This window comes from Pocillopora damicornis, chromosome 1 (assembly GCF_964200805.1).
Source record: "Pocillopora damicornis chromosome 1, jaPocDami1.2, whole genome shotgun sequence".
NCBI lineage: Eukaryota > Metazoa > Cnidaria > Anthozoa > Scleractinia > Pocilloporidae > Pocillopora > Pocillopora damicornis.
In genome coordinates this window covers 39,774,738-39,802,420 of record NC_142670.1, presented here as the reverse complement: position 1 = coordinate 39,802,420, position 27,683 = coordinate 39,774,738, and the positions used below count along the sequence as shown (strand labels likewise).

The window sequence follows — 27,683 nt, the reverse complement described above, 5'->3', positions numbered from 1 at the left end:
AAACGAAACTCCTGGGCGAAAACTCGACATATTTTATAAGGAAAAACAATATATTTGGCCAGTACATCGAAATACTATATTTCCTTGAATCTTTTAGCCAGGTTGAACCCCATTTGTTTCTGTTTAAACACATCTGTTGTCAAATAAATAGGAAGCCGTAAAAATGCCACGAATATGCCCATGTTCTGTTCAGAGCTGATAAGGAACCAAGCTGTAATGGGAAGCAAATTTAAGTTTCTACCTATTGTTTTGTCTTCCTCAAGGCGGAAATTATCGACGCATACAGACGTAATCTCGAGCTAGCCCCTTGGGAAGGAGGGTGAGATGGAATGGGAGGCCTCGAAACTCACCTACCATTTTATATGCCAAGGATCGAAGACTGCTTTTGATCTTTCACGAAAATCAACACCGCATACTCGTAAGGGATTAGCTACTTCGCTGCTATTTCTTTTTGTTGTCACGCGTCTCCCAAAGCGTTGCGTGACATATAAAGAGACTTGAAGGAGAATGGGGAGAGAAAAGCGCAAATTTGCTCAAAATGCAGCGTCATTTAATGAAAATCTCCAGAAGAGGGCAACTTTTCTACGGTTACGAGCAGGCCCTAATTATTAGCAAGAATCTATAGCTCACTTGTGGGGCAGCCTGAATTTGAAGAAATGCTAAGATAGCGTGGATCCAATTCAAGGGAAAAAAATGCTACAGCTCACTCAATATTAGTGAAATTAGGATCCCACAGTTACGCACAGCGTAGATATGAGAGAGAGTGTGTCTACCGTTTTTACAACAGAAAGCGCTCGTTGGATTCATTTTGACACTTCATGATTTACCAATAAACCTCTTATTCAGGTAAATTGCATACGAAAGTCAAATCTTTCTATTCCTTTTAACAAACGCTTGATACATCTTGTTCCTTCCTATTCCTTTTAACAAACGCTTGATACATCTTGTTCCTTAACAAGCATCAGTGACTGGACTTCTCCGCTGAAAAAGACGAATTGCAGCTCAAAGGTGGTATCCGCATGAAGCGTTCACGTTCAGTCCAGTTAAAGTTATAGCTTCGACACGGCGACACGATAAGCGTAAATACGACTTTAACTGTAATAATGACACTTAGTTTATGAATATCGCCAGCCTGGGACTGACGGTGACCTAAAGCAAACTTCAAATGCGAGCTTAAAGTAATCCAGAATTTCTCTTCTTTTAAACCAACAAGATGTAAAATTAGAAAGTTGGACACCACTTGGTTAATCGCGTTTTCCATGCTCGAGGATATACAATCAAGATACACTTGAAAAACATTCAAAGAACATTTGCTGTAGCGCTTCGTGTAGAGTAAGAGGATTTTTGAAAGTTCCAGTCAAATTTGATAGCCTAGTTAACGCCTTCAACTCCCCCTTCATTTGCGATTCCTTTTTTAGATTTTTTGCATCGTTTTTCTCCGGAACAAAACCAACGTGCGAAAAACTTCAGGGCGAAGCTTCATGCTTAAGGTCATCCCCAAAACATTTTGTAGAAGAAATTATATTCATTCCAAGACAAGTGTTGAGCTTTTAACCTCATTTAAGTCTTATTACGCAGTCTTAATAATAAATCAGCCTAGCTTCAAGGGTTAATCTGTCTCCGAGAAATTTAAAAAGCTGACGTGTTGTCAAAACACGTGGCGTATTGTCAACACACGTGGCGTTCTCTTCCAAAACGGTATACGCATGCACAAACCGAACTACAATTGTCGGAGCGGTGGACTGGATACTACAACCCCTGCACTCGAAAAAATTCGGTCAAAGACCTCTTCTTAAGCAATTTTTTCTGTGTTGTCTAAAAAACTGTGTAAGTGATATTTAAGATATCACGGGGTACACTGAAACAGCTTAGCGCTGAAAGGGAAGTTTAATCTTAACCAACGTTTGAGCTACATCAGTACCCGCGAACGGACCATATTCCTCTTGTTTTAAAGATCGCCAACACGAAAATGGATGCAAAAGGGAACGTCCGCTCGAAATCTAGTGAAAAGATCAGCAGAATTTCCATGGCTATTTCAGTAACTTCTTTGACTCTTGTGACATTGTTGTTTATGAGGATCGAGTTTGTGTACAACAATTCGAAAGCGCTGGAAACAAGGCTTGAAAACCGAATTCAGCGGATTGACGATGACCTGAGAACTAACATAGAGAGGATAGTGAAGAAGAGGTTACAAATTTGTGAAACTGCATCCACAACAAGGAGAAAGGAAAAGCCTGATGTTATATTTGGTGAGTCATTGCTTATACGTACCTCAGTTCTGTTCGCTTTTTTTAATAACCAACACTAAAGTGCATCACAGCACAAAATGATATTTTCGTCGGTTTTCCTCTCAATTCTACCAACAGAATACTCGCTATGTTCTACTGCCGTTGATTGTGAAATAGGGCAGAGCGAAAATCTATCTTAAGTTGTATTTTATTTGTATGTTATCCTTCTACCAAAGGTATTTTGGAAAAGGTCAAACTCAACTGACGCTTAAAATCTCAGTTATTTTCTCTTTTTCACAAGCTTTACGCGAAAGAAAACGCTTAAGGTAACCAACAAGTAAACGTTTTTGTTATTGTTTCTCTTTACTAAAGAAACTGTATAGTTATCGAAAACATCTGCTTTCACATAACGGTAACGAAGGGTGACATGCATTCGTGCGTCAAGCCACCGAAGAATGCAGATTGGATCAGGTAACATTTTGTTGAACCAAATCGAAATTATGACTCCTACTCTTCCTGAATTACAGCAGTATACATTCTCATTCTCTTAGACTAATGTGTTCGATCATCGCCAATTTTTGTACCAAAATTTTGACGACAGTAGAAATTGTTACCTGTATTTTGGCGAACAGGATTTTGACCGCGATGCTCAACGAGCTTTGCTTGAAATCTCAAGACCAAAGGCCAAGTCTTAAGACCAAAGGCAGCTTCAGACAGTCCTCGAGCTATTTTGCAACAAAACTACAGAATTAAAAAGTTCCTTTTATGAATTTTTTCAATTCTTTAACTCTGACTCCATTTAATATTGAGTTGTCCATTTTTGCACCGATTTTATGACCATATGAATGTTTTAACATTTGCGTATTTCTCTTTTGTCTTTATTTTCTCTTTTCTTTCTCTTCACCGTAAACATCGATTAATAAACGAATGCATCAATTCTGCTCATTCTTTCGTACTTTAAAATGTATCATTTCATTGATCCCATAAGAAATATTTGTAATCATAACTTCTACAGGTTTTGAAAGCAAAATAGGAAGTGTGTCATCAATTATCCGTGATTATCAAAGAGAGAGAAGAAATGTTGCTGCAAGAACAATAACTCTGCAGCAAGTCCGCCAGGAAATTAACAACAAGTTCAATAAATCCTGCAGTGTCAACAACAAGATTTGTCAGACAGGACCTCCAGATCCTCCAGGTGCCCACGGGTATCCAGGGTACAAAGGAGAGAAAGGAGCCACAGGGAAAACCGGCTCAAGAGGCCCTTCGGGTCCTATCGGGGCTCCAGGCGTGAGTGGCAAAAGAGGACCCGAGGGACCTCAGGGAGTAAAAGGCGACAAGGGCGACAAAGGGTCCGTTGGAGCGCGCGGGATTAGAGGAGAGACTGGAACGAAGGGTCGTCAAGGACAAAAAGGATCTATTGGCTTTAAAGGAAGCAAAGGCAGCAGAGGATTGGTTGGTATTCAGGGACCAAAGGGAGAATGTGTTGTTCCACTGAAGATCAGTGCGTACCCAGTATCTCAGGAAGTCTTTGTGGACGAGCCTGTAATATTTTACTGTTGGGTTCAAGGCCATCTGTCGTCCAAGATAACTTTGCGAAAGCTTGCAGGTACTCTATCTGATGCTACTACGGAAGATGGTGCACTTCGAATAAGCAGCGTACAAAGGTCACATGCTGGGTTGTACATGTGTATAGCTCACACTGGTTTGGGAATGTTCCGAATAATAAGCAGATTGCACGTAAAAGGTACATAAAGAGAGAAATGATTACGAAAAGCTTTGTCTCGTCATCTTTAGCTCAGACTTATAAGATCTTCACCATGTTTGTTTTATGTCTGTTACGCTGATTTTTCTTTCTTCAGAACCGCCTAAATTTACCAACAGGCCCCCTACAGTTGTCAATACGTTGCTAGGAACTAATGTGACCCTCTGCTGCGAGGCCTCAGGCTCTCCTCATCCAAACGTTGAATGGTTCCCGGTCAAAAAGTCTTTTGTCTCATATCCTGTTCTTCAGGAAGATGGATGTCTTCTAATTGAAATGGGTGAGGAAAACGTAGATTTCATCTGCCGGGCTAAAAACAGCTTCGGATTGGTAGAGACAAAAACCACGGTGATTACAAAAATATTTAGAGGTAATTTTGGTGATTTACTTTTGCTGCAGAGCTTTAGAAATATGTAAAGCTCGTATCAATTGTCTTAATGGCACGGTATGTTTGTTAATTGAGTCCAGCATTTAAAAAGCATTCCAAAACCGCTCTTGGTTAGCTCATGGTGTAGTGGACTGCGGAAGGTCAAGAGTTCCACTCTAAGTGTCTTAAAATAACTGAGGAGAAGGTGCTGCAACTACTATGACATCTGTTAGCGGTTAAACATTTTGGTCTTTTCGAGTAAGGACGATAAACTCCTACGTCTCTATGTGCTGGTTAGCAAGGGACGTTAAAAAACCCACGCACTTTTTGCAAAAAGTAGGCAACCCTATCTCCCAGTGTTGTGGTCTGGCCTTGTTATTATTTATACAGGCCCTATTTAACAAGCTTTAAAGCTGGACTTGACCAGCAAGTCTAAATATCGCAAATAAATAAATTAATATAGTAGATTAATAGATAAAATTTGCTGCTATTATAGGAAAATTCATTACCTGACGAGGGAATTCCGCGTTAAATTGGACGCGAAAACCGATATTGCACGAATCACTAAGCGATGAGTGCGATATCGACTTTCAAGAGCAATTAAACGCAGAATTCACGAGTCAGGTAATGGATTTTCCTTGAATCGCATAATTTAATAAAAATAAGAAAAAAAGAAAACTAATAATATTAATAATAAAAGCTAAGTTTTTCGTTTGTCTCACGATGTAGTCACGTGTGATGTAGATCGCGACGTTTCGTCTGCATACTGCTAGTCTTCTTCAGGCGATGAGGTCGACTGGTCATGCGTGATCTTATAAAGCATGATGCTCTGCTGTGATTAGTTGTTTTTTAACAGCTCTGATTGGTGCATTTCGATCCTTACTGTACGTTCAGTGACTTGCTCCCTCGGCGGTCCGCTGTCGTACAGCTTTCCTGTTGTTGCGTTTTTTGATCGTGGGCATCCCACGCTTCTGGAATTTCTATTCCACTATCCCTGTTGATGTTGTTAGGGTGAAGTCTTATATGAATTGCCTCTTTGACCCTGCGCGTGTAGTAATAAGGGCCACGATCAATAAACTTTACTTCGTTCCAGAGTGGCTTGAATCCGGTGTTGTGGGCATGTCTGAAACAGCGGAGGTCTCTGTAAGGGTGAGTCGAATGCCTCGATCGTGCTCCTTAATTCTATCTTGCATAGGTCTTCTAGTCTCTCCGATGTATACCTTGCCGCATTCACAGGGAATCCTGTAAACCTGCAAACGGAAAACTTAGCTTTTATTGTTATTCACCACGATGAATAACCACAACCTTTTCTACGAAAGAAATAATATTGTTTATTGTGTTGATTCGCATCCGAAGAAGCAAAGGTTTATTGTAACAATTTCAATAGTTCGAATGCAGTAGTTTGTTCACATCTAATTCTTGCGTATACTGCACGACTCGCTATAATGAATGCAGTAGAATTGGAACGAAATGGCTGGGTTTTTTTTGTTTTTTTTCTTAACCTTTATTGAGGAAATTTTGTGTTTTGATTGAAAAGAACATCGACAAAAAAACTTGCAAATAGAATTAGTTACCAAATATGATACAAAGGATGCTTAAAAGGAAAGTTTGGTAGGGGGGTCTAAATCTGCGAAGGGGGGGTCCATATCCGCTAGCGGAGTTGGACCGGGGGGGTCCAAATCCGCTATGACACCGGCATGGAATAATCAAACTAGTACTTCGCGCGTAAAGTGATGTATCTGATCAGGTATTTCAGGGCGTTAATCACGTAGATTGTCAAATGAAACCAGATTTGATGGGAAATTAATACCCAGGAATCACTGTAGAACGTGAGCAAGCCTTCATTCCCAAAATTAAAACCGTCTTCAACGCTATGACCGTGTGCGATTTCGGTCCCTAAATGTACTAACAGAATGGCTACGACAATAATAGATCAAGCCTGCAAGTTGTGAGAAAAGTTTTTCCGCAGGTAACTGAACAGCAAACTCTCTCTGAGACCGTTAATTTGGGCAATTTATCAAAAAGCTTGTATAGCTTTTTGTAACACACGTATAAAGAAGGTAGTTAAATAGTTTCTTGGAAAGCAAATAAATATTTTCGCTTCTGGTGACTTTCATGACGATATCGCGTTTTGTGCAACAACTTTTCACTAGAGACCGTCACACTCCCGGGTCTGAGATCCAAGATAGTAATTTTTCTCGTCTAAATTAAAGAAATTGGTTAAATACTCCTCAAATTATTCGATTCTAAAAACTACGCATTAGCGTGCATGATACAGCTATGCCATGTCACATGGATTTCATTTCCCTGCAGGACAAAATCAAACACAAACTAATGAAATACCTAAGCCATTTTATCCCCGTTCACTCCAACAACTCTTCCTATGACATTTAATATGTTTTGTCTGGCAAATTTTGCATGTAAGTGATATTCTTGTCGATAAGAGTCACACTAAAAGAGCTGCCGAAATGAAAGTTTCATCTTAACTTCGTTCAATTGTGAGCCAAATCTATCCAAGCGAACGAACTCTATTCCTCCTATTTAAAGATTACGAAAAAAAATTTAATCTGTTTCTGAAAACTGTGTAAGTGATATTTTAAGCTATGGGGTTACACCGAAACAGCTCAGCGCTGAAAGGAAAGTTTAATCTTAATTTCCGTTGGAGCTATATCAGTCCCCGCGAACGAACTACATTCCTCCTGTTTTAAAGATCGCCAATAGAGAAATGGATGCAAAGAGGAACATCCGCACGGATTCTAGTGAAACGATCATCAGAATTTCCGTGGCAATTTCAGTGACTTCTTTGACTCTTGTGACATTGTTGTTTATGAGGATCGAGTTTGTGTACAACAATTCGAAAGCGCTGGAAACAAGGCTTGAAAACCGAATTCAGCGGATTGACGATGACCTGAAAATAAACATAGAGAGAATAGCGAAGAAGAGGTTACAAATTTTTGAAACTGCATCCACAGCAAGGAGAAAGGAAAGGCCTGATGTTATCTTAGGTGAGTCATTGGTTACACATACGTCGGTTATGTTAGCTTTTTTTTAATAACCAACATTATACTGCATCACAGCCTAAAATGATATTTTCGTAGGCTTGCCTCTTAATTCTAGAAACAGAATACTCGCTATAATTCTACTACCGTTGATTGTGAAATAAGGCAGAGCGAAAATATATCTTAAATTGTATTTTATTTGTATGTTATCCTTCTGCTTAGGGTATTTTTTGAAAAGGTCAAACTCAGTTGACGCTTAGAATCTTAATTATTTTCTTTCTTCACAAGCTTTTTGCGAAAGAACATGCGTAAGGTAACCAACAAGTGAACGTTTTTGGTATTGTTTCGCTATCCTTAAGAAACTGTATGGTTATCGAAAACATCTGCATTCACATTACGGTAATATAGGGTGACATGCATTCGTGCCACCAAAGAATGCAGATTGGATCAGGTAACATTTTGTTGAACCAAATCGAAATTATGACTCCTACTGTTTTAACATTCTGAAACACAGCTGTATACATTCTCATTCTCCTTCATATTTTCTCATTTCTTTCTCTTCACCCTAAAAATCAATTGATAAACGACGACATCAATTCAGCTGAAATTTTCTTTCGCATTTCAAAATGCATTACTTCATTGATCCCATAAGAAACATTTGTTATCGTAACTTCTACAGGTTTTGAAAGCAAAGTAGGAAGCGTGTCATCAATTATCCTTGATCATAAAAGAGAGAGAAGAAATGTTCCCGCAGGAACAATAACTCTGCGGCAAGTCCGCCAGGAAATTAACATTAAGTTCAATCAGTCCTGCAATGTAAACAACAAGATTTGTCAGACAGGACCTCCAGGTCCTCCAGGTGCCCACGGGTATCCAGGGTACAAAGGAGAAAAAGGAGCCATAGGGAAAACCGGGTCAAGAGGCCGTCCGGGACCAATCGGGGCCCCAGGCACGAGTGGCAAAAGAGGACCTTTGGGACCTCAGGGAGTAAAGGGTGACAAGGGCGACAAAGGGTCCGTTGGGGCACCCGGGATAAGAGGAGAGACTGGAACAAAGGGTCGTCAAGGACAACAAGGATCTATTGGCTTTAAAGGAAGCAAAGGTAGCAGAGGATGGGTTGGTACTCAGGGACCAAAGGGAGAATGTGTTGTTCCACTGAAGATCAGAGTATATCCAGTATCTCAGGAAGTCTTTGTGCACGAGCCTGTAATATTTTACTGTTGGGTTCAAGGCCATCTTTCGTCCAAGATAACGTGGCGTAAACTTTGAGGTACTCTATCTAATGCTACTGTGGAAGATGGTGCGCTTCGAATAAGGAGCGCACAAAGGTCACATGCTGGGTCATACATGTGTACCGGTCATACTGGTTTGGGAATGTTCCGAATAATAAGCAGATTGCACGTAAAAGGTAGGGTCTTTCACTTTTGAGCATCTTTCTGCTTAGCTTTCAGTTGTTCGAAATGTTAGGAGACGAACGTCGTTTGTTTTCAAAATAAGTAATGCCAATAATCTAATCATCATGGTTATCAGCTCTGTGGATCAAGACTTTTCTAATACCAAGAAAATATAACCTGAATTATTCTGATGTGCCTTGTTTTCGGTAAAGCTGCTTGTCCACGAGCTCAAAAAATATGATAGGCTTTGTCACGCCATCTTTAGCTCAGACTTACGATCTTCTCCAAGTTTTTTTTGTGTCTGTTAATTATTTTGTCTTTCTTCAGGACCGCCTAAATTTACCAACAGGCCCCCTACAGTGGTCCATACATTGCTAGGAACCAATGTAACCCTCTGCTGCGAGGCCTCAGGTTCTCCTCGTCCAAACGTTAAATGGTTCCAGACCCAAAAGTCTTCTGTCTCATTTCCTGTTTTCCAGGAAGATGGATGTCTTCTATTTAAAATGGTGAAAGAAAACATAAAAGTAGATTTCATCTGCCGGGCGAAAAACAGCTTCGGATTGGCAGAGACAACAACCACGATGATTGCAGCATTATTGGCAGGTATTATTTACCAGTTAATTTTGCTGCAGAGCTTTAAAAATATGTAAATGAAAGGTAGTATCACTTGTGCTAATAGCACGGCATGTTTGTTAAATGGATCCAGCAGTTAAGAAATATCCCAAAACTGCCCTTGGTTAGCTCATGGTGTAGAGCGCCGGACTGATTGCAGTAAGTAGAAGGTTCCACACTCAGAGTCTTAAAATAGCTTAGGAGAGTTGCCACTACCATGACATCTTCAAGTAGTGAAACATTTTAGTCTTCTCGGATAAAGACGATAAACTTCTACGTCTCTCTGTACTGGTTAGCAGGGGACGTCAAAGAACTCACGCACTTCTCGCAAAGAGTAGCGAACATAGCCTCTGGTGTTGTGTTCTGGCCTTGCTGTTATTTATACAGGCCCTATTTAACAAGTTTTAAAGCTGAACTGGGCCAACAAGTCTGACTATAGCAAATAAATAAATGAATACAGTAAATACATTTATAAAGTTTGCTGCTATTTGTGCTAATTCACTCTTATTTGGGATCAAATTGTGTTCCGGGACCAACACCAAAATTGGTCCCTTCTAGATTAAGCAGTTAAAACAGGCTGCAAAATCTTTCATTTACAGGTCTGGAGCAATCAGAAATACTGGCAAACAATGATCATCACTTGCGCACTTTGAGTTTTTGGTTAGGATCTGTTGTGCAGAGCCAGTCCTCTTACTGGAAGCGCTGCTGGCGAGCATCAGTGGATGGTTGGGCCAGCACTACCTTCCACTCAAAGTGTGACAACAAAGGGCCCACAGTGACCATTATCCGTGTGGGAAAATACATCTTTGGTGGATACACCAGCACATCATGGGGTAAGTGAATGATTGAATGCTTTCACTTTATTTTTTTATTTCATTGAAACATGCCTCCACGTTTTATCATTTGAAACTACATGCGGTAACTTATTTTCCAGAACTCATGTAAGCGACATAAAGTCTCTCCTCTAAAATAACTTGAACCTGAAAAGAAACTCTGACATAAAGTTTCTGTTGTCTGATTACCTGATTGTAATTAAATTTTGACATAAAATCATGCTCGATTAGGAAAAGCTGTTCTCTGTATTTACGCAATAACTTCTTCTACCATAGAGAAAGGTTTAACTCAAAAGGGAGAGGAAAGTTTATTCAATACCTTTTCGTTTTATTGTTGTTGTTAACTAAAATACGCTCGTAAACGCCATTTCTCTATCGTTTCAAATGTTCTTCTGGCCAAGTGTTACAAATATTCACCTTCATCTCAGTTTACTGAAATATTTTGTGACTCTTTTTTACCATTTTGCTTATTAGTTTCCAATTGTGGGTATCTGTACAGCTCAAAGGCCTTTTTGTTTTCATTGGTTAACAAGCCAGGCTGGGCACCAGTGAAACTGTCTCAAACAGGAAAGTATAGTTCTTATCGCTTTTCCATATACAGTTGTCCATCACATGGACCCAACTTTGGTGGAGGAAGCGATATTTCCATTAGCAGCCACGCCTCATCCAAGCCAAATTCCATCGCAAACCCTGGACACACCTACAGTCCACCATCTGGCCACAGTTATGGCAGCTCCTTCACCAAATCATTCCTGGCAGGAAGTTACACTTTTCAACCTGATGAAGTTGAAGTGTTTTATGAAAGTACGAAGTGAAGTAGCGATGACATTCAAAACTCCTGTTTACACCTATTTACCAACAATCGAAGCAGACTTTTCTGCCTGGGTTACCTGTGGGCTAAGGTGAAGTGTTTTATGAAAGTACGAAGTGAAGTAGCGATGACATTCAAAACTCCTGTTTACACCTATTTACCAACAATCGAAGCAGACTTTTCTGTCTGGGTTGCCTGTGGACTAAGGTGAAGTGTTTTATGAAAGTACGAAGTGAAGTAGCGATGACATTCAAAACTCCTCTTTACACCTATTTACCAACAATCGAAGCAGACTTTTCTGTCTGGGTTGCCTGTGGACTAAGGTGAAGTGTTTTATGAAAGTACGAAGTGAAGTAGCGATGACATTCAAAACTCCTCTTTACACCTATTTACCAACAATCGAAGCAGACTTTTCTGTCTGGGTTGCCTGTGGACTAAGGTGAAGTGTTTTATGAAAGTACGAAGTGAAGTAGCGATGACATTCAAAACTCCTGTTTACACCTATTTACCAACAATCGAAGCAGACTTTTCTGCCTGGGTTACCTGTGGGCTAAGGTGAAGTGTTTTATGAAAGTACGAAGTGAAGTAGCGATGACATTCAAAACTCCTGTTTACACCTATTTACCAACAATCGAAGCAGACTTTTCTGTCTGGGTTGCCTGTGGACTAAGGTGAAGTGTTTTATGAAAGTACGAAGTGAAGTAGCGATGACATTCAAAACTCCTCTTTACACCTATTTACCAACAATCGAAGCAGACTTTTCTGCCTGGGTTGCCTGTGGACTAAGGTGAAGTGTTTTATGAAAGTACGAAGTGAAGTAGCGATGACATTCAAAACTCCTGTTTACACCTATTTACCAACAATCGAAGCAGACTTTTCTGCCTGGGTTGCCTGTGGGCTAAGGTGAAGTGTTTTATGAAAGTACGAAGTGAAATAGCGATGACATTCAAAACTCCTCTTTACACCTATTTACCAACAATCGAAGCAGACTTTTCTGTCTGGGTTGCCTGTGGACTAAGGTGAAGTGTTTTATGAAAGTACGAAGTGAAGTAGCGATGACATTCAAAACTCCTCTTTACACCTATTTACCAACAATCGAAGCAGACTTTTCTGTCTGGGTTGCCTGTGGACTAAGGTGAAGTGTTTTATGAAAGTACGAAGCGAAAAGTGAAGTAGCGATGACATTCAAAACTTCTGTTTACACCTATTTACCAACAATCGAAGCAGACTTTTCTGTCTGGGTTGCCTGTGGACTAAGGTGAAGTGTTTTATGAAAGTACGAAGTGAAGTAGCGATGACATTCAAAACTCCTGTTTACACCTATTTACCAACAATTGAAGCAGACTTTTCTGCCTGGGTTTCCTGTGGGCTAAGGCCACAAACTGAGATAAAGCTTGGACAGATCAGTTTAGGTAGTAGCACTAAACTGTGCTATTATATATACAGGTATCATCATTTTTAGTCTTTGGAGAGAGTTCGCAAATTGATCAAAGTGAACTCGTGGATAAACTGTGAAGAATATTATAAGAATAGGCAGTGATTGTACTAAGCTGTCAATTATTCTGTGATTCCAAGATACAGAATCAAGCCATTATCTCCAAATTGATCCGCTTTATTTAACATTTATTTCGACCTGATGAAGTTGACGTGTTTTATGAAGCTACTTGAAGCAAACAAATTCCTATTTACTGACGATGGAGACAGCGTTTCCTGTGGCTTGTGGTCACAAAGATCAAACTTGAACAGATCAGGCTAGGTAATAGCACAAAACTTAGCAATTATGTATACGGATACCATCATATTTAGTCGTATGCGGAGAGTACGAAAATAATATGTAAGCTCTCCCAAGTCTCATTTGGCCGTGCTAACGCTGTGAAATTTGCTCATCGAATTCCAATATCCACAAGTAAAAAAGGGCGAGATTTCTGTCTATTTTGCTATTAGAGGTACAATAAAATGGAACGAAAAGGATAGTTTGATTCTAATTGAATACTTCTTGCATGATGATATTACCGTGTTGCGCAGTATTTTTCCGAGCCCCGTAGGGGCGAGGGAAAATATGAGCAATGGGCGAAATGTCAAGTTGTATTATTTTTCAAACCATCAATGGAGAAATTTATACTTGTACTATCATCCCATTTTCTATTATTTCGGTGTGACCTTTGTGTTGCTCAGCTTTCAGTCCGTGCTTTTGCCCTGTTCTACAATGTAAGGTCCTGGCATATTTTGTACGTTCCGTTGCCCTTATGTGGTAAATGACGTCATAGGGAATAAGATGCTGAGATCCATTATACATTATACGTTAAATGGCAAAGGTGTCAATTTGAGTTTTTGTATATAACAGGTCTGCGCAAGTACTACTTTAACATATCACATTGCAAACTACGTTCACGTTAAGGTTTTTATTTGTGAAATTCTTTGCTTGAGCTGGATGTCGAATTTGAACTAATCCAAACACTGTTCTAAGTTCTAATTTAGGGACCTGATCTTACTGACCAAAGCCATTCTGTGAAACATAGACTGGAAGAATGACTCACTCACTTGCCTTCATCATAGTTTTAGTCCTAACACTGTATTCCCCGTGCTGCCCACCAGAAATATCAAAATATGTTTGAAAAACATTCAAAGAACATTTGTGATAGTGCTTCGTGTAGAGTAGTCTATAAGGTGATTTCAAAAACAAAACATTTTGTCGAAGATATTATATTAATTCCAAGACAAGTGTTGAGCTCTCAGCCTCATTTGACTCTAATTACGCAGCTTTAATGATAAATCAGCCTAGCTTCAACAGGTAATCTGTCTCAGCGAAATTTAATAAGCTGACGTCTACGATGGGAGTATTGTCAATGAGTATGCAGACGTTTTTCTTCCTCCATCTGATTATTCATTTTCCTTTCACTTCTATTTCATACTCACCCCTGCACTAAAGAGAACATTCGGTCAAAGACCTCCTCTTAAGAAATTTAATCTGAATTGTCTGACAACTGTGTAAGTGATATTTTAAGCTAAAGGGAGTACACTTATACAGCTCAGCGCTGAGAGAGTAGTTTCATCTTCACTTGCGTTTTTGAGCTACATCAGTCCCCGCCAACGAACTATATTCTTCCTCGGCTGTTTTAAAGATCGCCAATACAGAAATGGATGCAAAGAGGAACGTCCGCACGAAATCTACTGAAAAGATCAGCAGAATTCCCTTAGCAATTTCAGTGACTTCTTTGACTCTTGTAACATTTTTGTTTATGAGGATCGATTTTGTGTACAACAATTCGAAAGCGCTGGAAACAAGGCTTGAAAACCGAATTCAGCGGATTGACGATGACCTGAAAACAAACATAGAGAGAATAGTGAAGAAGAGGTTACAAATTTATGAAACTGCATCCACAACAAGGAGAAAGGAAAGGCCTGATGTTATCTTTAGTAAGTCATTGCCTCAGATCTGTTAGCTTTTAATAACCAACGTTACACTGCATCACAACACAAAATGATTTATCGTTCATTTGCCTCTCAATTCAATAAACAGAATAATCGCTATAATTCTATTGCCGTTGATTGTCAAAGAAGACAGAGCGAAAATATATCTTAAGTTGTACTTTATTTGTATGTTATCCTTCTGCCAAGGGTATTTTTGGAAAAGGTCAAACTCAACTGACGCTTAAAATCTCAATCATTTTCTTTTTTCACAAGCTTTATGCGAAAGCACACGCTTAAGGTAATCAACAAGTTTTTGTTATTGTTTTTCTTTGCTCAAGAAACTGTATGGTTATCGGAAACATCTGCTTTCACATATTACGGTAATGTAGGGTGACATGCATTCGTGCGTCAGGCCACCGAAGAATGCAAAGTTATGACTCCCACTGTTTTGACTTCCTGAAACACAGCAGTATACATTCTAATTAATTATCTTACACTAATGTGTTTGATCAGAGTAGAATTGTTAATTATATCTTACGAACAGAACTCTGAGCACGATGCTCAGTGAGCTTACTTGAAATCTCGCACCTGAAAAGTCTCAAGACTAAAGGCAGCTCCAGACAGTCCTGGGGCTAATTTCCAAAAAAATGAATAGACGTCCAAGGTTCCTTTTATGAAATTTTTTTTGTTCTTTAATTCTGACTTGATTTAATGCTGAGTTATTCATTTTTGCACCCATTTTGTGAGCATATGAATGTTTTAATATTTGTGTATTTCTCTTTTGTCATTATTTTCGCTTTTCTTTCTCTTCACCGTAAACATCGATTGATAAACGACGACATCAATTCTGCTCATTCTTTCGCACTTTAAAATGCATTACTTCATTAATCCCATAAGAAATATTTGCTATCGTAACTTCTACAGGTTTTGAAAGCAAAGTTGGAAGGGTGTCACCAGTTATCCGTGATCATCAAAGAGAGAGAAGAAATGTTGCTGCAGGAACAATAACTCTGCAGCAAGTCCGCCAGGAAATCAACAGCAAGTTCAATCGGTCCTGCAATGTAAACAACAAGATTTGTCAGACAGGTCCTCCAGGTCCTCCAGGTGCCATCGGGTTTCCAGGGTACAAAGGAAATAGAGGAGCCAGAGGAAAAACCGGCTCAAGAGGACCTTCGGGTGCTATCGGGGCTCCAGGCGCAAGTGGCAAAACAGGACCTGTGGGACCTCAAGGAGTAAAAGGCGACAAGGGCGACAAAGGGTCCGTTGGAGCGCCCGGGATTAGAGGAGAGAATGGAACAAAGGGTCGTCAAGGGCAACAAGGATCTATTGGCTTAAAAGGAAGCAAAGGCAGCAGAGGATTGGTTGGTATTCAGGGACCAAAGGGACAATGCGTTGTTCCACTGAAGATCAATGTATATCCAGTATCTCAGGAAGTCTTTGTGGACGAGCCTGTAATATTTTACTGTTGGGTTCAAGGCCATCTTTCGTCCAAGATAACGTGGCGTAAACTTGGAGGTACTCTATCTAATGCTACTGTTGAAGATGGTGCGCTTCGAATAAGCAACGTACAAAGGTCACATGCTGGGTCGTACATGTGTACAGCTCACACTGGTTCGGGAATGTTCCGAATAATAAGCATGTTGCACATAAAAGGTAGGGTCTTTTACGTTTGAGCCATTTTCAGCTTTGCTTTCAGTTGTTCGAAATGTAAGGAGATCATTGCTGTTTGTTTTGAGAATCAGATAATGCCCCTTCTCGAATCATCATGGTTATTCAGGTCTATTAATCAAGACTTTTCTACAACGCACCTTGATTACGTTAAAGCTGCTTGTCAAAGAGTGGAAATGATTATGATAAGCTTTGTCTCGCCATCGTTAGTTCAGGCTTTTAAGATCTTCACCACGTTTTTTTTTATGGCTGTTAAATAGATTTTTTCCTTCCTCAGAACCACCTAAATTTACCAACAGGCCCCCTACATTCGTCGGTGGATTTCCAGGAACAAATGTGACCCTGTGCTGCGAAGCCTCAGGCTCTCCTCGTCCAAACGTTAAATGGTACCAGGGCCAAAAGTCTTCTGTCTCATTTCCTCTTTTTCAGAAAGATGGATGTCTCCTAATTAAAATGGGTGAAGAAAACGTAGATTTCATCTGCCGGGCTAAAAACAGCTTCGGATTGGTAGAGACAACGACCTTGGTGATTGCAGAAATATTGGGAGGTATTATTTATGAGTTACTTTTGCCGCAGAGCCTTAAAAATATCACTTATCACTTGTCTTAATAGCACGATATGTTTGTTGTATGGATCCAGCATGTGAAAAATATCCCAAAACCGCACTTGGTCGGCTCATGGTGTAGAGCACCGGACTGCTGTGCGGAAGATCGAGGGCTCCACACTCAGGGTCTTAAAATAACTGAGGAGAATGTGCTGCCGCTACCGTGACATCTGCAAGTAGTTAAACATTTTAGTCCTCTCGGATGAAGACGATAAACTCCTACGTCTCTCTGTACTGGTTAGCAGTGGAAGTTAATGAACTCACGCAATTCTCGTAAAGATTAGCGGACATGTCTCCCATTGTTGTGCTCAGGCCTGGTTATTATTTATACCAGCCCTATTGAACAAGCTTAAAGCTGAAATGGGCCGACAAGTCTAACTATCGCTAATAAATAAAAGAATACATTAAAAAAATAGAAAAACATCTGCTGCTATTTGTGCTAATTAATCTCATTTGGTATTGAATTGTGTTCTGGCATCGAAACCGAAGTTGATCCCTTTTTAATTGAACAATTAAAACAGGCTTTAATATCTTTCTTTTTCAGGTTTGGAGCGATCAGAAATACTGACATATAATGTTCATTACCTGCGCACTTTGAGAATTTGGTTAAACCCTGTTGTGCAGAGCCAGTCCTCCTACTGGGAGCGTTGCTGGCTAGCATCAGTGGATGGCTGGGCCAGCACTACCTTCCACTCAAAGTGTGACAACAAAGGGCCGACAGTGACTATTATTCGTGTGGGAAAATACATCTTTGGTGGATACACCAGCACATCATGGGGTAAGTAAATCATTGAATGCTTTCACTCTATTTTTTCATTTCATTGAAACATGCCTCCACTTTTTAACATTTGAAACTGCATGTGGTTACTTATTTTCCAAAACTCGTGTAAGCGACTGAAAGTCCCTCCTCTAAAATAACTTGAACCTGAAAAGAAATTCTGGCATAAAGTTTCTGTTGTCTGATTCTCTGATTGGAATTGAATTTTGACACAAGATCATGCTCGATTAGTAAAAGCTGTTCCCTGTATTTACGCAATCATTTCTTCTACCATAGAGGGAGGTCAAAATCAAACGGGTAGTAGAAAGTTCATTCAATAACTTTTCCTTTTATTGTTGTTATTAACTGGTAAACGCAATTTCACGGCCGTTTGAAATTTTCCTCTGGCCAAGTGTTACAAATATTCACCTTCATCTCAGTTTACTGAATTATTTTGTGACTCGTTTTTACCATTTCGTTTATTAGTTTCCAATTGTGGATACCAGTACAGTTCAAAGGCCTTTTTGTTCTCATTGGTTAACATGCCAGGCTTGCCACCAGTGAAACTTTTTCAAAACGTACAGCATAGTTCAGGTCGCCATTCCATATACAGTTGTTCAAGCCATGGACCAACATTTGGTTACGGAAACGATATTTACATTGCTAGCTACGCCTCATCCTACCCAAAATCTTACTCGAACCTTGGAATCACCTACCGTTCACCACCCGGCGGCATTTATCGCAGTTACTACCAATCATTCTTGGCAGGAGGTCGCAATTTTAAACCCGATGAAGTCGAAGTGTTTTATGAAACTACTTGAAACAAACGAACTGAAGTAACGATGATATTCAAAACTCCTATTTAGACCTATTTACCAACAATCCAGACAGACGTTTCTGTCTGGGTTGCCTCTGGGTTAAGGTCACAAACTAAGATAAACTTTTAACAGACCAGTTGAGGTAGTAGCGCTGAACTGTCCAATTATGTAAACAGTTATCATCATTTTTAGTCGTTGGAGAGAGTTCGCAAATTGATCAAAGTAACGCTATGATGAACTCGTGTATAAACTGTGCAGATTATTATAAGAATATGCAGTGATTGTAGTCAGCTTTCAGTTATTCTGTGATTCCAAGATACAGAATCAAGCCATTATCTCCAAATTGATCCGCTTTATATAACAATCGGTCCGCCATCTTTAAGAAGATATATGCAACGTATTTCGACCTGATGAAGTTGAAGTGTTTTATAAAACAACTTGAGGCAAACGAATTCCTATTTGCTGAAAATCGAGACAGGGTTGCCTGTGGCTCATGGTCACAAAGATAAAGCTTGAACAGATCAAGTTAGGTAACAGCACTAAACTGTTCAATTATGTATACGGATATTAGCATTTTTAGTCGTAGGTAAGGGTACAAAAATAAGATGTGCGCTCTTCCCAGACTCCTTTGACCGTGCCAACACCACAAAAAATTTGCATATCGGATCTCCTGAGATCCTCATATCCACAATTAAAAAAGGGCCAGGTTTGTGTGTACTTTGTTATTAAAGGTACTATAAAATCGCTCGAAAAGGACATTTAATTTCAATTGAATTTTTCTTGCACGATAATATTTGCGAGTTGAGTAGTATTTTCCGAGCTCCGTAGGGGAGAGAGAAAATATGAGCAATGGGCGAAATGTCAGTTCGTTGCCTGAGTTTAGGTTTACCACTACACTTCTAGTTATTCCGATGGACATGGATGGACCCCATTGGATTCCATCTGACGAACGGATATCGATTGAGTCCATAGGATAACATTTCTGCCCTCCCCAATATTTATCTGACTTCCGGTACTCTTTCTCGTCGTGACTTTATCTTACTTCCGTGGGAAGGTGTCACGAATAGAATTTTGCCTATTCCATCGGAAAACCAAGTTTCCATCGGTGTGTATTGGACATGCATGGAGGGAGGAATAAAGGAAAATTTGACAACTATTTGATTTGCTTCAATTTGTATTGTGAAGATTCATACACGAAGCTACGAAATCTAAAGATTTCCCGACGCGACTAAGATTTCGGGACTAAATACATATTGTTCAAAGGTTTCCTCCGTCAAAGATACACACTCAGCACTATCACATATCAGTCATTAAGAAAGATCTGGATATTTAAATCAAATAATTGTAATACTCCACCACATCAACAGACTTCTTTAACAATGAAACGTAACAAAAATTGGGCTATTCTTTCAGCAAGATAATTTCGTCGGACAAGTTGCAACGTACTCAAATGAAAAGTTCTGTTTGAAATAGTGATAATTTTTTATAGGTTATTAAACATCCATTTATTCCCTTTTCTCCAGGAATTGGAGAGTAAGTTGTTTGACTCGGTAGATGACAAAGGGATTTGGTTAATTATGAAACTACTGTCGAGAGGGCGGAACAACTGTTTGGGACGCATTGTATATACCGTTTACGGCGTGCACACATATAGAATGTTATAACAGAAAGCTGAAGAAACAGAAAACTACGAAGAGAAACACGATTACTTATATTTGGCAAATTGTCTCCTTAAAGGAAAACATTCATTTTGGCATATTGTTCTTCTTGCCACTCATGAATTAACAACAGATGTGATTCACCAATAGCGCGCGTTCGAAATGTTACGGACTTGAGTGAGGAAACTGGGTCGAGCGCATCAAGTCGAGGCTAGCAGGTAGGCTTTATGCATCGATTAGTTCCTTGATTAACGTACTGAGTACAAGTGCTACAACCAAGACTTTATAAACTGCTACAACCCAATAGTGTTGAAATATGACCAGCCAATGTAAAAGTTGACAACAACGACATCAACAACAAAACCATTTTTATTGTGCTCTTTATAAAGTATAAGCAATGTATTGCATAGAAAATGACTAATTACAGGAGCCATTTTTCTGCTAATTAGTATTGTAATAATAAGAGGGTACCAGCTCCTGGAATAGCTACGCAGCTAAATATGAGAAGGAACTGGATTAAGGTAAATTGCATATTTATAGCGGAGGAAGAGTATGGCCAACACATACAAAAACTATGTGAAAAACTACATTACACACGAAACAACAAAGAATTGTGGTACAATTTAACAATATTTGAAGATCAAACCCTTGCTACACTCTGAACACTTCTCTCAGAGATCAAAAGTGTTTCGTTTTACGTTTGTTTATTTGTATGATGATAGCATATCTATTCTTGGCTTCTATATAAATAACTTCTATCACCTTTGATGGTCTCGGCCATCAGCCCCAAACTTCAAACTTCTACCTTAATCTCCTCTGAACTTACTTTATTTTCTCTTTAAATCAAATATCTATAGGATTTATTATAAGAGTCTTGAAAGTTTAGCACGCCTTGCTGCAAGCGGCCAAAGGTGAATTGCAAAGAAAGTGAGAAAATTGAACCTGAGGTATAACACTTTTCGTAGCAACTTCCATAGGAAAATGTCCATCTCTGACATTAAAATTCTGTAATAAACATTGAAAAGGAAAAGAGAGGAGCTTTTGGTTTCTTTAAATCCAGTAACAGCATTTTACCCGAGCAAGCGAACGTGCCTGCTTAATTTTTCGCTAGAAACAGGTTTGCACCTGTACCCCTCCAAAATATCATCTTGCTAAGTATATCTATTAAAAGTTATTTTCGGTGAAATAAATCTTTTTTTCCTATTCTACCCTTCTTCCTGTACTCTTTTGGTAAACCTGATACTTCTGCGCGAGCTGGGGCAAATCTAGACTAATAAAAAACTCCTGCACTGCAGGAGTTTTTTATTAGTCTAATGATGATCTTACTGGCCAAAGCCATTCTGTGAAACAGACTGGAAGAATGATTCATTTACCTGCCTTCATCATAGCCTTGTTCTTCCATGGACATATCTGCCGGTTTTGCTGTGTAAGGTAATCCTATATTTGCTTTGCTGCCTACCCAGGAATATTAAAATACATTTGAAAAACATTCAAAGAACATTTGCGATAGTGCTTCGTGTAGAGTAGTCTATAAGGTGATTTTTAAAACCTTCAGTCAAATTTGATGGCTTAGTGAATGTTTTAAACTTAGCCTTCATTTGCGATTCCTTTTTTAAATTTCGTGCATAATTTTTCTCCTGAACAAAGCAAACGTGGAAAAAACTTCAGAGCGAAACTTCCAGCTTAAGGTCATCCCCAAAATATTTTGTTAAAGAAATTACATTCATTTCAAGACAAATGCTGAGCTTTTAACATCATTTAAGTCTTATTACGCGCCCTTAACCCTTTAACTCCAAAGAGTGACCAAGACAGAATTTCTCATTACAATATCAACACAGAATCAAGCAGACAAGTGAGGAGAAAAAAGAAAAATCTCAGTTAGGGGACTACAAGTTGAACCCCAATGCCAAATTCTCCAAATTGAAATCATAAGTATTCTATGGCAGACAGTAGGGAGAAATACTAACGAGATGTTGGGAGTTAAAGGGTTAATGATAAATTATCGTCGCCTCAAGCGGTCCTCTGTCTCAGAGGAATTTGAAAAACTGACGTCTACGATGGGAGTATTGTCAATGAGTATTCAGAAGTTTTTCTTCCTCCATCTGATTATTCATTTTCCTTTCACTTCTATTTCGTACTCACCCTTGCACCAGAAAGAATTCGGTCAAAGACCTCCTCTTGAGAAATTTAATCCGTTTTGTCTGACAACTGTGTAAGTGATATTCTAAGATATCACGGGGTACACTGAAACAGCTAAGCGCTGAAAGGGAAGTTTCATCTTCACTTGCATTTTTGAGCTACATCAGTCCCAACTAACGAACTATATTCCTTCTGTTTTAAAGATCGCCAATACAGAAATGGATGCAAAGAGGAACGTCTGCTCGAAATCTAGTGAAAAGATCAGCAGAATTTCCGTGGCTATTTCAGTGACTTCTTTGACTCTTGTGACATTGTTGTTTATGAGGATCGAGTTTGTGTACAACAATTCGAAAGTGATGGAAATAAGGCTTGAAAACCGAATTCAGCGGATTGACGATGACCTGAAAACAAACATGGAGAGAATAGCGAAGAAGAGGTTACAAATTTATGAAACTGCATCAACAGCAAGAAGAAAGGAAAGGCCTTATGTTATCTTTGGTGAGTCACAGGCTACACGTACATCAGTTCTGTTAGCTTTTAACAATCAACACTATAATATACAGCATCACAGCACAAAATGATTTTATCGTTAGTTTGCCTCTCAATTCTATAAACAGAATACTCGCTATACGAGTATACAGAACGAAAATCTGTCTTAAGTTGTATTTTATTTGTTATCCTTCTGCCAAGGGTATTTTTGGAAAAGGTCAAACTCAACTGACGCTTAAAATCTGAATTATTATTCTCTTTTCACAAGCTTTATGCGAAAGAACACGCGGAAGGTAATCAGCAAGTGAACATTTTATTGTTTTGCTTTACTCAAGAAACTGTATGGTTATCGAAAACATCTGCTTTCACATTACGGTAGTGTAGCGTGACATACATTCGTGTATCAGACCACTGAAGAATGCAGATTGGATCACGTAACATTTTGTTGAACCAAACCGAAGTTATAACTCCTATTGTTTTAACTTCCTGAAACACAACAGTATACATCCTCATTCTCTTGGACTAACGTGTCTGATCACCACCATTTTTTGGTACCGAAATTTTGACGATAGTAGAATTCTATTATATTATTTCTCTTTTGTCTTCATTTTCTTATTTTTTCTCATCACCGCAAACATCGATTGATAAACGACTACGTCAATTTTGCTTATTCTTTCGCACTTTAAAATGCATTTCATTGATCCCATAATGAATATTTGTTATCGTAACTTCTGCAGGTTTTGAAAGCAAAGTAGGAAGTGTGTCATCAGTTATCCGTAAACATAAAAGAGAGAGAAGAAATGTTGCTGCAGGAACAATAACTCTGCAGCAAGTCCGCCAGGAAATTAACAACAAACTCAATCAATCCTGCAGTGCTAACAACAAGATTTGTCAGACAGGACCTCCAGGTGCCCTCGGCTATCCAGGGTACAAAGGAGAAAAAGGAGCCACGGGGAAAACCGGCTCACAAGGCCCTCCGGGTGCTATCGGGGCTCCAGGCGTGAGTGGCAAAAGAGGACCCGTGGGACCTCAAGGAGTAAAAGGCGACAAGGGCGACAAAGGGTCCGTTGGAGCGCACGGGATGAGAGGAGAGACTGGAACAAAGGGTCGTCAAGGAAAAAAAGGATCTATTGGCTTAAAAGGAAGCAAAGGTAGCAGAGGATTGGTTGGTATTCAGGGACCAAAGGGAGAATGTGTTGTTCCACTGAAGATCAGTGCGTATCCAGTATCTCAGGAAGTCTTTGTGAACGAGCCTGTAATATTTTACTGTTGGGTTCAAGGCCATCTGTCGTCCAAAATAACGTGGCGTAAACTTGGAGGTACTCTATCTAATGCTACTGCGGAAGATGGTGCGCTTCGAATAAGCAGCGTACAAAGGTCACACGCTGGGTCGTACATGTGTACAGCTCACACTAGTTTGGGAATGTTCCGAATATTAAGCAGATTGCATGTGAAAGGTACGGTCTTTCAATTTTGAGCGATTTTCAGCTTTTGCATTCAGTTACAGAATAGGTTACGCTCCTAATATAATCATCATGGTTATTCAGGTCTATGAATCAAGACTTTTCTACAACCAAGAAAATATAAACTGAATATAACTTTTTAAGATCTTCACCAAGCTTGTTTTGTGCCTGTTAAATTGGTTTTTTTCTTTCTTCAGAGCCACCTAAATTTACCAACAGGCCCCCTACAGTAGTCAATATATTGCTAGGATCTAATGTAACCCTCTGCTGCGAGGCCTCAGGTTCTCCTCGTCCAAACGTGGAATGGTTCCAGGCCCAAAAGTCTTCTGTCTCATTTCCTGTTTCTCAGGAAGATGGATGTCTTCTAATTAAAATGGTTAAAGAAGACGTAGATTTCATCTGCCGGGCTAAAAACAGCTTCGGATTGGTAGAGACATCAACGACGGTGATTGCAGAAATATTAAGAGGTATTATTTATTACTTTTGCTGCAAGGCTTTGAAAATATGTAGCTGGAAGGTGGTGCCACTTGTCTAAATAGCGCGATATCTTTATTAAATGGGTCAAACATTTAAAAAATATCCCAAAACCGCACTTGGTTAGCTCATGGTGTAGAGCGCCGGACTGCCATGCGAAAGGTCGAGGGTTCCACACTCGGGATCTTAAAATAACTGAGGCGAATATGCTGCCACTACCTTGACATCTGCAAGTAGTTAAACATCGTTGTCTTCTCGGATAAAGACGATAAAATCCTACATCTCTCTTTACTAGTTAGCAGGGTAAGTTAAAGAACTCACGCACTTCTCGCAAAGAGTAGCGAACATATCTCCCGGTGTTGTGTTCTGGCCTTGTTATTGTTTATACAGGCCCTATTTAATAAGCTTTAAAGCTGAACTGGGCCAACAAGTCTAAGTATCGCAAATAAATAAATTAATATAGTAAAAAAATAGATAAAATTTGCTGCTATTTGTGCTAATTCGCTCCCTTCCAAATTGATCGATTAAAACAAGCTGTAATATCTTTCTTTTTCAGGTTTGGAGCGATCAGTAATACTTACAAACAATATTCATTACCTGCGCACTTTAAGTTTTTGGTTAGGATCTGTTGTGCAGAGCCAGTCCTCTTACTGGAGGCGCTGCTGGCGAGCATCAGTGAATGGTTGGGCCAGCACTACCTTCCACTCAAAGTGTGACAACAAAGGGCCTACAGTGACTATTATCCGTGTGGGAAAATACATCTTTGGTGGATACACCAGCACATCATGGGGTAAGTGAATCATTAAATGCTTTCACTTTATTTTTTCTCTTCAGTGAAACATGCGTCCACTTTTTAACATTTGAAACTACATGCGGTTACTTATTTTTCAGAACTCATGTAAGCGACTTAAGGTCTCTCCTCTAAAATAACTTGAACCCGAAAAGAAACTCTGGCATAAGGTTTCTGTTGTCTGATTATCTGATTGGAATTAAATTTTGACAAAAGATCATGCTCGATTAGGAAAAGCTGTTCCCTGTATTTACGCAATAACTTCTTCTACCATAGAGAAAGGTTGAAGTCAAAAGGAGGTGGAAAATTTAATTAATAGCTTTTCGTTTTATAGTTATTACCTGATAAACGCAATTCCTTGACCGTTTTAAATGTTCCTCTGGCCAAGTGTTACAAACATTCACCTTCATCTCAGTTTACTGAAATAGTTTGTGACTCTTTTTTTCCATTTTGCTTATTAGTTTCCCATTGTGGACGCCTGTACAGTTCAAAGGCCTTTCTTTTCTCACTGGTTAACAAGCCAGGCTGGGCACCAGTGAAACTACCTCAAACAGGAAAGTATAGTTCTAGTCGCTATTCCATAAACAGTTGTCCAGGCTATGGACCCACATTTGGTGGAGGACACGATATCAACATTAAGAACCACACCTCTTCCAACACAAATTCCTACTCAAACCTTGGACACACCTACAGTCCACCATCTGGCCACAGTTATGGCAGCTCCTTCACCAAATCATTCCTGGCAGGAAGTTACAAATTTCAACCCAATGAAATTGAAGTGTTTTATGAAAGTACTTGAAACAAACAAAATGAAGTAACGATGATATATAAAACTCCTATTTAGACCTATTTACCAACAATCCAGACAGACGTTTCTGTCAGGGTTGCCTGATAGTTAAGGCCACAAACTGAGATAAGCTTGAACAAATCAGTATAGGTAGTAGCACTAAACTGTCCCATCATGTATGTAGGTATCATCATTTTTAGTCGTGGAGAGAGTGTGCAAATTGATCAAAGTGACGTTATAATGAACTCGTAGATAAACTGTGCAGAATATTATAACAATATGCAGTGATTGTACTAAGCTGTCAATTATTCTGTGTTTCTAGAATACAGAATCAAGCCATTATCTCCAAATTGTTCCGCTTTATCTAACAATCGGTACGCCATCTTTGATAAGATGTATACAACCTATTCGACCTGATGAAGTTGACGTGTTTTATGAAACTATTTGTAGGAAAAGAATTCCTATTTCCTGACAATCGAGACAGGGTTGCCTATGGGTTATGGCCACAAAGATAAAAAACAGATCAGGTCAGGTAACAGCTCTAAACTGTTCAATTATGTATACGTGCACTATCATTTTTAGTCGTAAGGGAGAGTACTGAAATAAGCTGTATGCTCTCCCCAGACTCCTTTGGCCGTGCTAACGCCACGAAGTTTCCATGTCGTATATCCTGAGATATTCAAATCCACAAGTGAAAAAGGGTTAGGTCTGCGTGTACTTTGTTATTAGGGTTAATGAAATTGCACAAAAAGGATAGTTTAATTCCAATTGAATACTTCTTGCACGATAATATTTGCGTAGTATTTTTCCGAGCTCCGTATGGGCGTCGAAAAATATGAGCAATGGACAAAAAGGCAGTTCATATTATTTGTCAAACCATCGAATGAGAAATTTATAATTACAATATTATTCCATTTTTTATTATTTTTACATTCCGTTGCCCTTAATTATATGGTAAATGACATAAGATACCATATGAAAGTTCGAAAACCTGACGTTTTAATGGTCAACCACTTGCCCAATAAAAGAGACGCAAGACCAACGCTCGAGTCTCACTTTGGCGGTAAAATACAACTACCTTTATCTACGTTTAATTGATAATCACTCCAAATTAAAAAATAAGAAAAGAGGACGTATTTTCCTCCGGTTTTCTTTTGAACCTCCAGACGGTGCTGGTAAATTCGGAGCCGAAGAAGTAAAAAATCGACTCGACTCCTTTGGAAAGCCCGAGTAATCAAGCTTGGACAGATCAGTTTAGGTAGTAGCACTAAATTTTCCTATTCTGTATACAGGTATCATTTTTAGTCGTTGGAGAGAGTGTGCAAATTGATCAAAATGACGCTATGGTGAACTCGTGTACTAAACTGTCAATTATTCTGTGATTCCAAGATACAGAACCAAGCCATTATCTCCAAATTGATCCGCTTTATATAACAATCGATCCGCGATCTTTAATAAAATGTATGCAACCTATTTCGACCTGATGAAGTTGAAGCGTTTTAAAAACTACTTGAAGCAAACGAATTCCTATTTACGGACGATGAAGACGGGGTTGCCTCTGGGTAAAAGGCCACAAACTGAGATAAAGCTTGAACTGATCAGGTTAGGAAATAGCACTAAAT

General features: G+C 39.3%; 4 protein-coding genes across 4 annotated transcripts; all 4 read left to right on the top strand.

The window, feature by feature from the left end:
• The first annotated feature begins 1,969 nt into the window (after window positions 1–1,969).
• On the top strand, window positions 1,970–12,974 carry LOC149053836 (uncharacterized). The gene is made up of 6 exons (XM_089196280.1): window positions 1,970–2,249; window positions 3,244–3,972; window positions 4,088–4,357; window positions 9,075–9,350; window positions 9,959–10,192; window positions 10,667–12,974. Exons 1-6 carry the CDS (start codon window positions 1,970–1,972, stop codon window positions 11,005–11,007), a joined length of 2,130 nt encoding a protein of 709 aa, XP_089052406.1. The 3' UTR covers window positions 11,008–12,974.
• Window positions 6,779–8,761, top strand: LOC113666262 (uncharacterized). The gene is made up of 2 exons (XM_027182023.2): window positions 6,779–7,359; window positions 8,033–8,761. The coding sequence occupies exons 1-2, from the start codon at window positions 7,080–7,082 to the stop codon at window positions 8,620–8,622; spliced, it is 870 nt and encodes a 289-aa protein (XP_027037824.2). The 5' UTR covers window positions 6,779–7,079; the 3' UTR covers window positions 8,623–8,761.
• Window positions 12,975–14,140: 1,166 nt separating the features above from the next.
• LOC149053835 (uncharacterized) lies at window positions 14,141–19,014 on the top strand. The gene is made up of 5 exons (XM_089196287.1): window positions 14,141–14,420; window positions 15,339–16,067; window positions 16,360–16,629; window positions 17,231–17,464; window positions 17,930–19,014. The coding sequence occupies exons 1-5, from the start codon at window positions 14,141–14,143 to the stop codon at window positions 18,262–18,264; spliced, it is 1,848 nt and encodes a 615-aa protein (XP_089052413.1). The 3' UTR covers window positions 18,265–19,014.
• Window positions 19,015–22,176: 3,162 nt separating this feature from the next.
• Window positions 22,177–26,985, top strand: LOC149053834 (uncharacterized). Its single transcript, XM_089196296.1, has 5 exons — window positions 22,177–22,556; window positions 23,285–24,004; window positions 24,208–24,477; window positions 25,041–25,274; window positions 25,736–26,985. The coding sequence occupies exons 1-5, from the start codon at window positions 22,277–22,279 to the stop codon at window positions 26,071–26,073; spliced, it is 1,842 nt and encodes a 613-aa protein (XP_089052422.1). The 5' UTR covers window positions 22,177–22,276; the 3' UTR covers window positions 26,074–26,985.
• The last annotated feature ends 698 nt before the right edge of the window (window positions 26,986–27,683 follow it).

Excerpts from the sequence above, each read along its gene's own strand:
- LOC149053836 (XM_089196280.1), top strand. The coding sequence starts at position 1,970 with ATGGATGCAAAAGGGAACGTCCGCTCGAAATCTAGTGAAAAGATCAGC. Across the intron at positions 3,973-4,087 it reads AAGCAGATTGCACGTAAAAG|AACCGCCTAAATTTACCAAC; the intron begins GTACATAAAGAG and ends TTCTTTCTTCAG. Across the intron at positions 10,193-10,666 it reads ATACACCAGCACATCATGGG|TTTCCAATTGTGGGTATCTG; the intron begins GTAAGTGAATGA and ends TTTGCTTATTAG.
- LOC113666262 (XM_027182023.2), top strand. The coding sequence starts at position 7,080 with ATGGATGCAAAGAGGAACATCCGCACGGATTCTAGTGAAACGATCATC. Across the intron at positions 7,360-8,032 it reads AAGGCCTGATGTTATCTTAG|GTTTTGAAAGCAAAGTAGGA; the intron begins GTGAGTCATTGG and ends TAACTTCTACAG.
- LOC149053835 (XM_089196287.1), top strand. The coding sequence starts at position 14,141 with ATGGATGCAAAGAGGAACGTCCGCACGAAATCTACTGAAAAGATCAGC. Across the intron at positions 16,068-16,359 it reads AAGCATGTTGCACATAAAAG|AACCACCTAAATTTACCAAC; the intron begins GTAGGGTCTTTT and ends TTCCTTCCTCAG. Across the intron at positions 17,465-17,929 it reads ATACACCAGCACATCATGGG|TTTCCAATTGTGGATACCAG; the intron begins GTAAGTAAATCA and ends TTCGTTTATTAG.
- LOC149053834 (XM_089196296.1), top strand. The coding sequence starts at position 22,277 with ATGGATGCAAAGAGGAACGTCTGCTCGAAATCTAGTGAAAAGATCAGC. Across the intron at positions 24,478-25,040 it reads GATTGCAGAAATATTAAGAG|GTTTGGAGCGATCAGTAATA; the intron begins GTATTATTTATT and ends TTTCTTTTTCAG. Across the intron at positions 25,275-25,735 it reads ATACACCAGCACATCATGGG|TTTCCCATTGTGGACGCCTG; the intron begins GTAAGTGAATCA and ends TTTGCTTATTAG.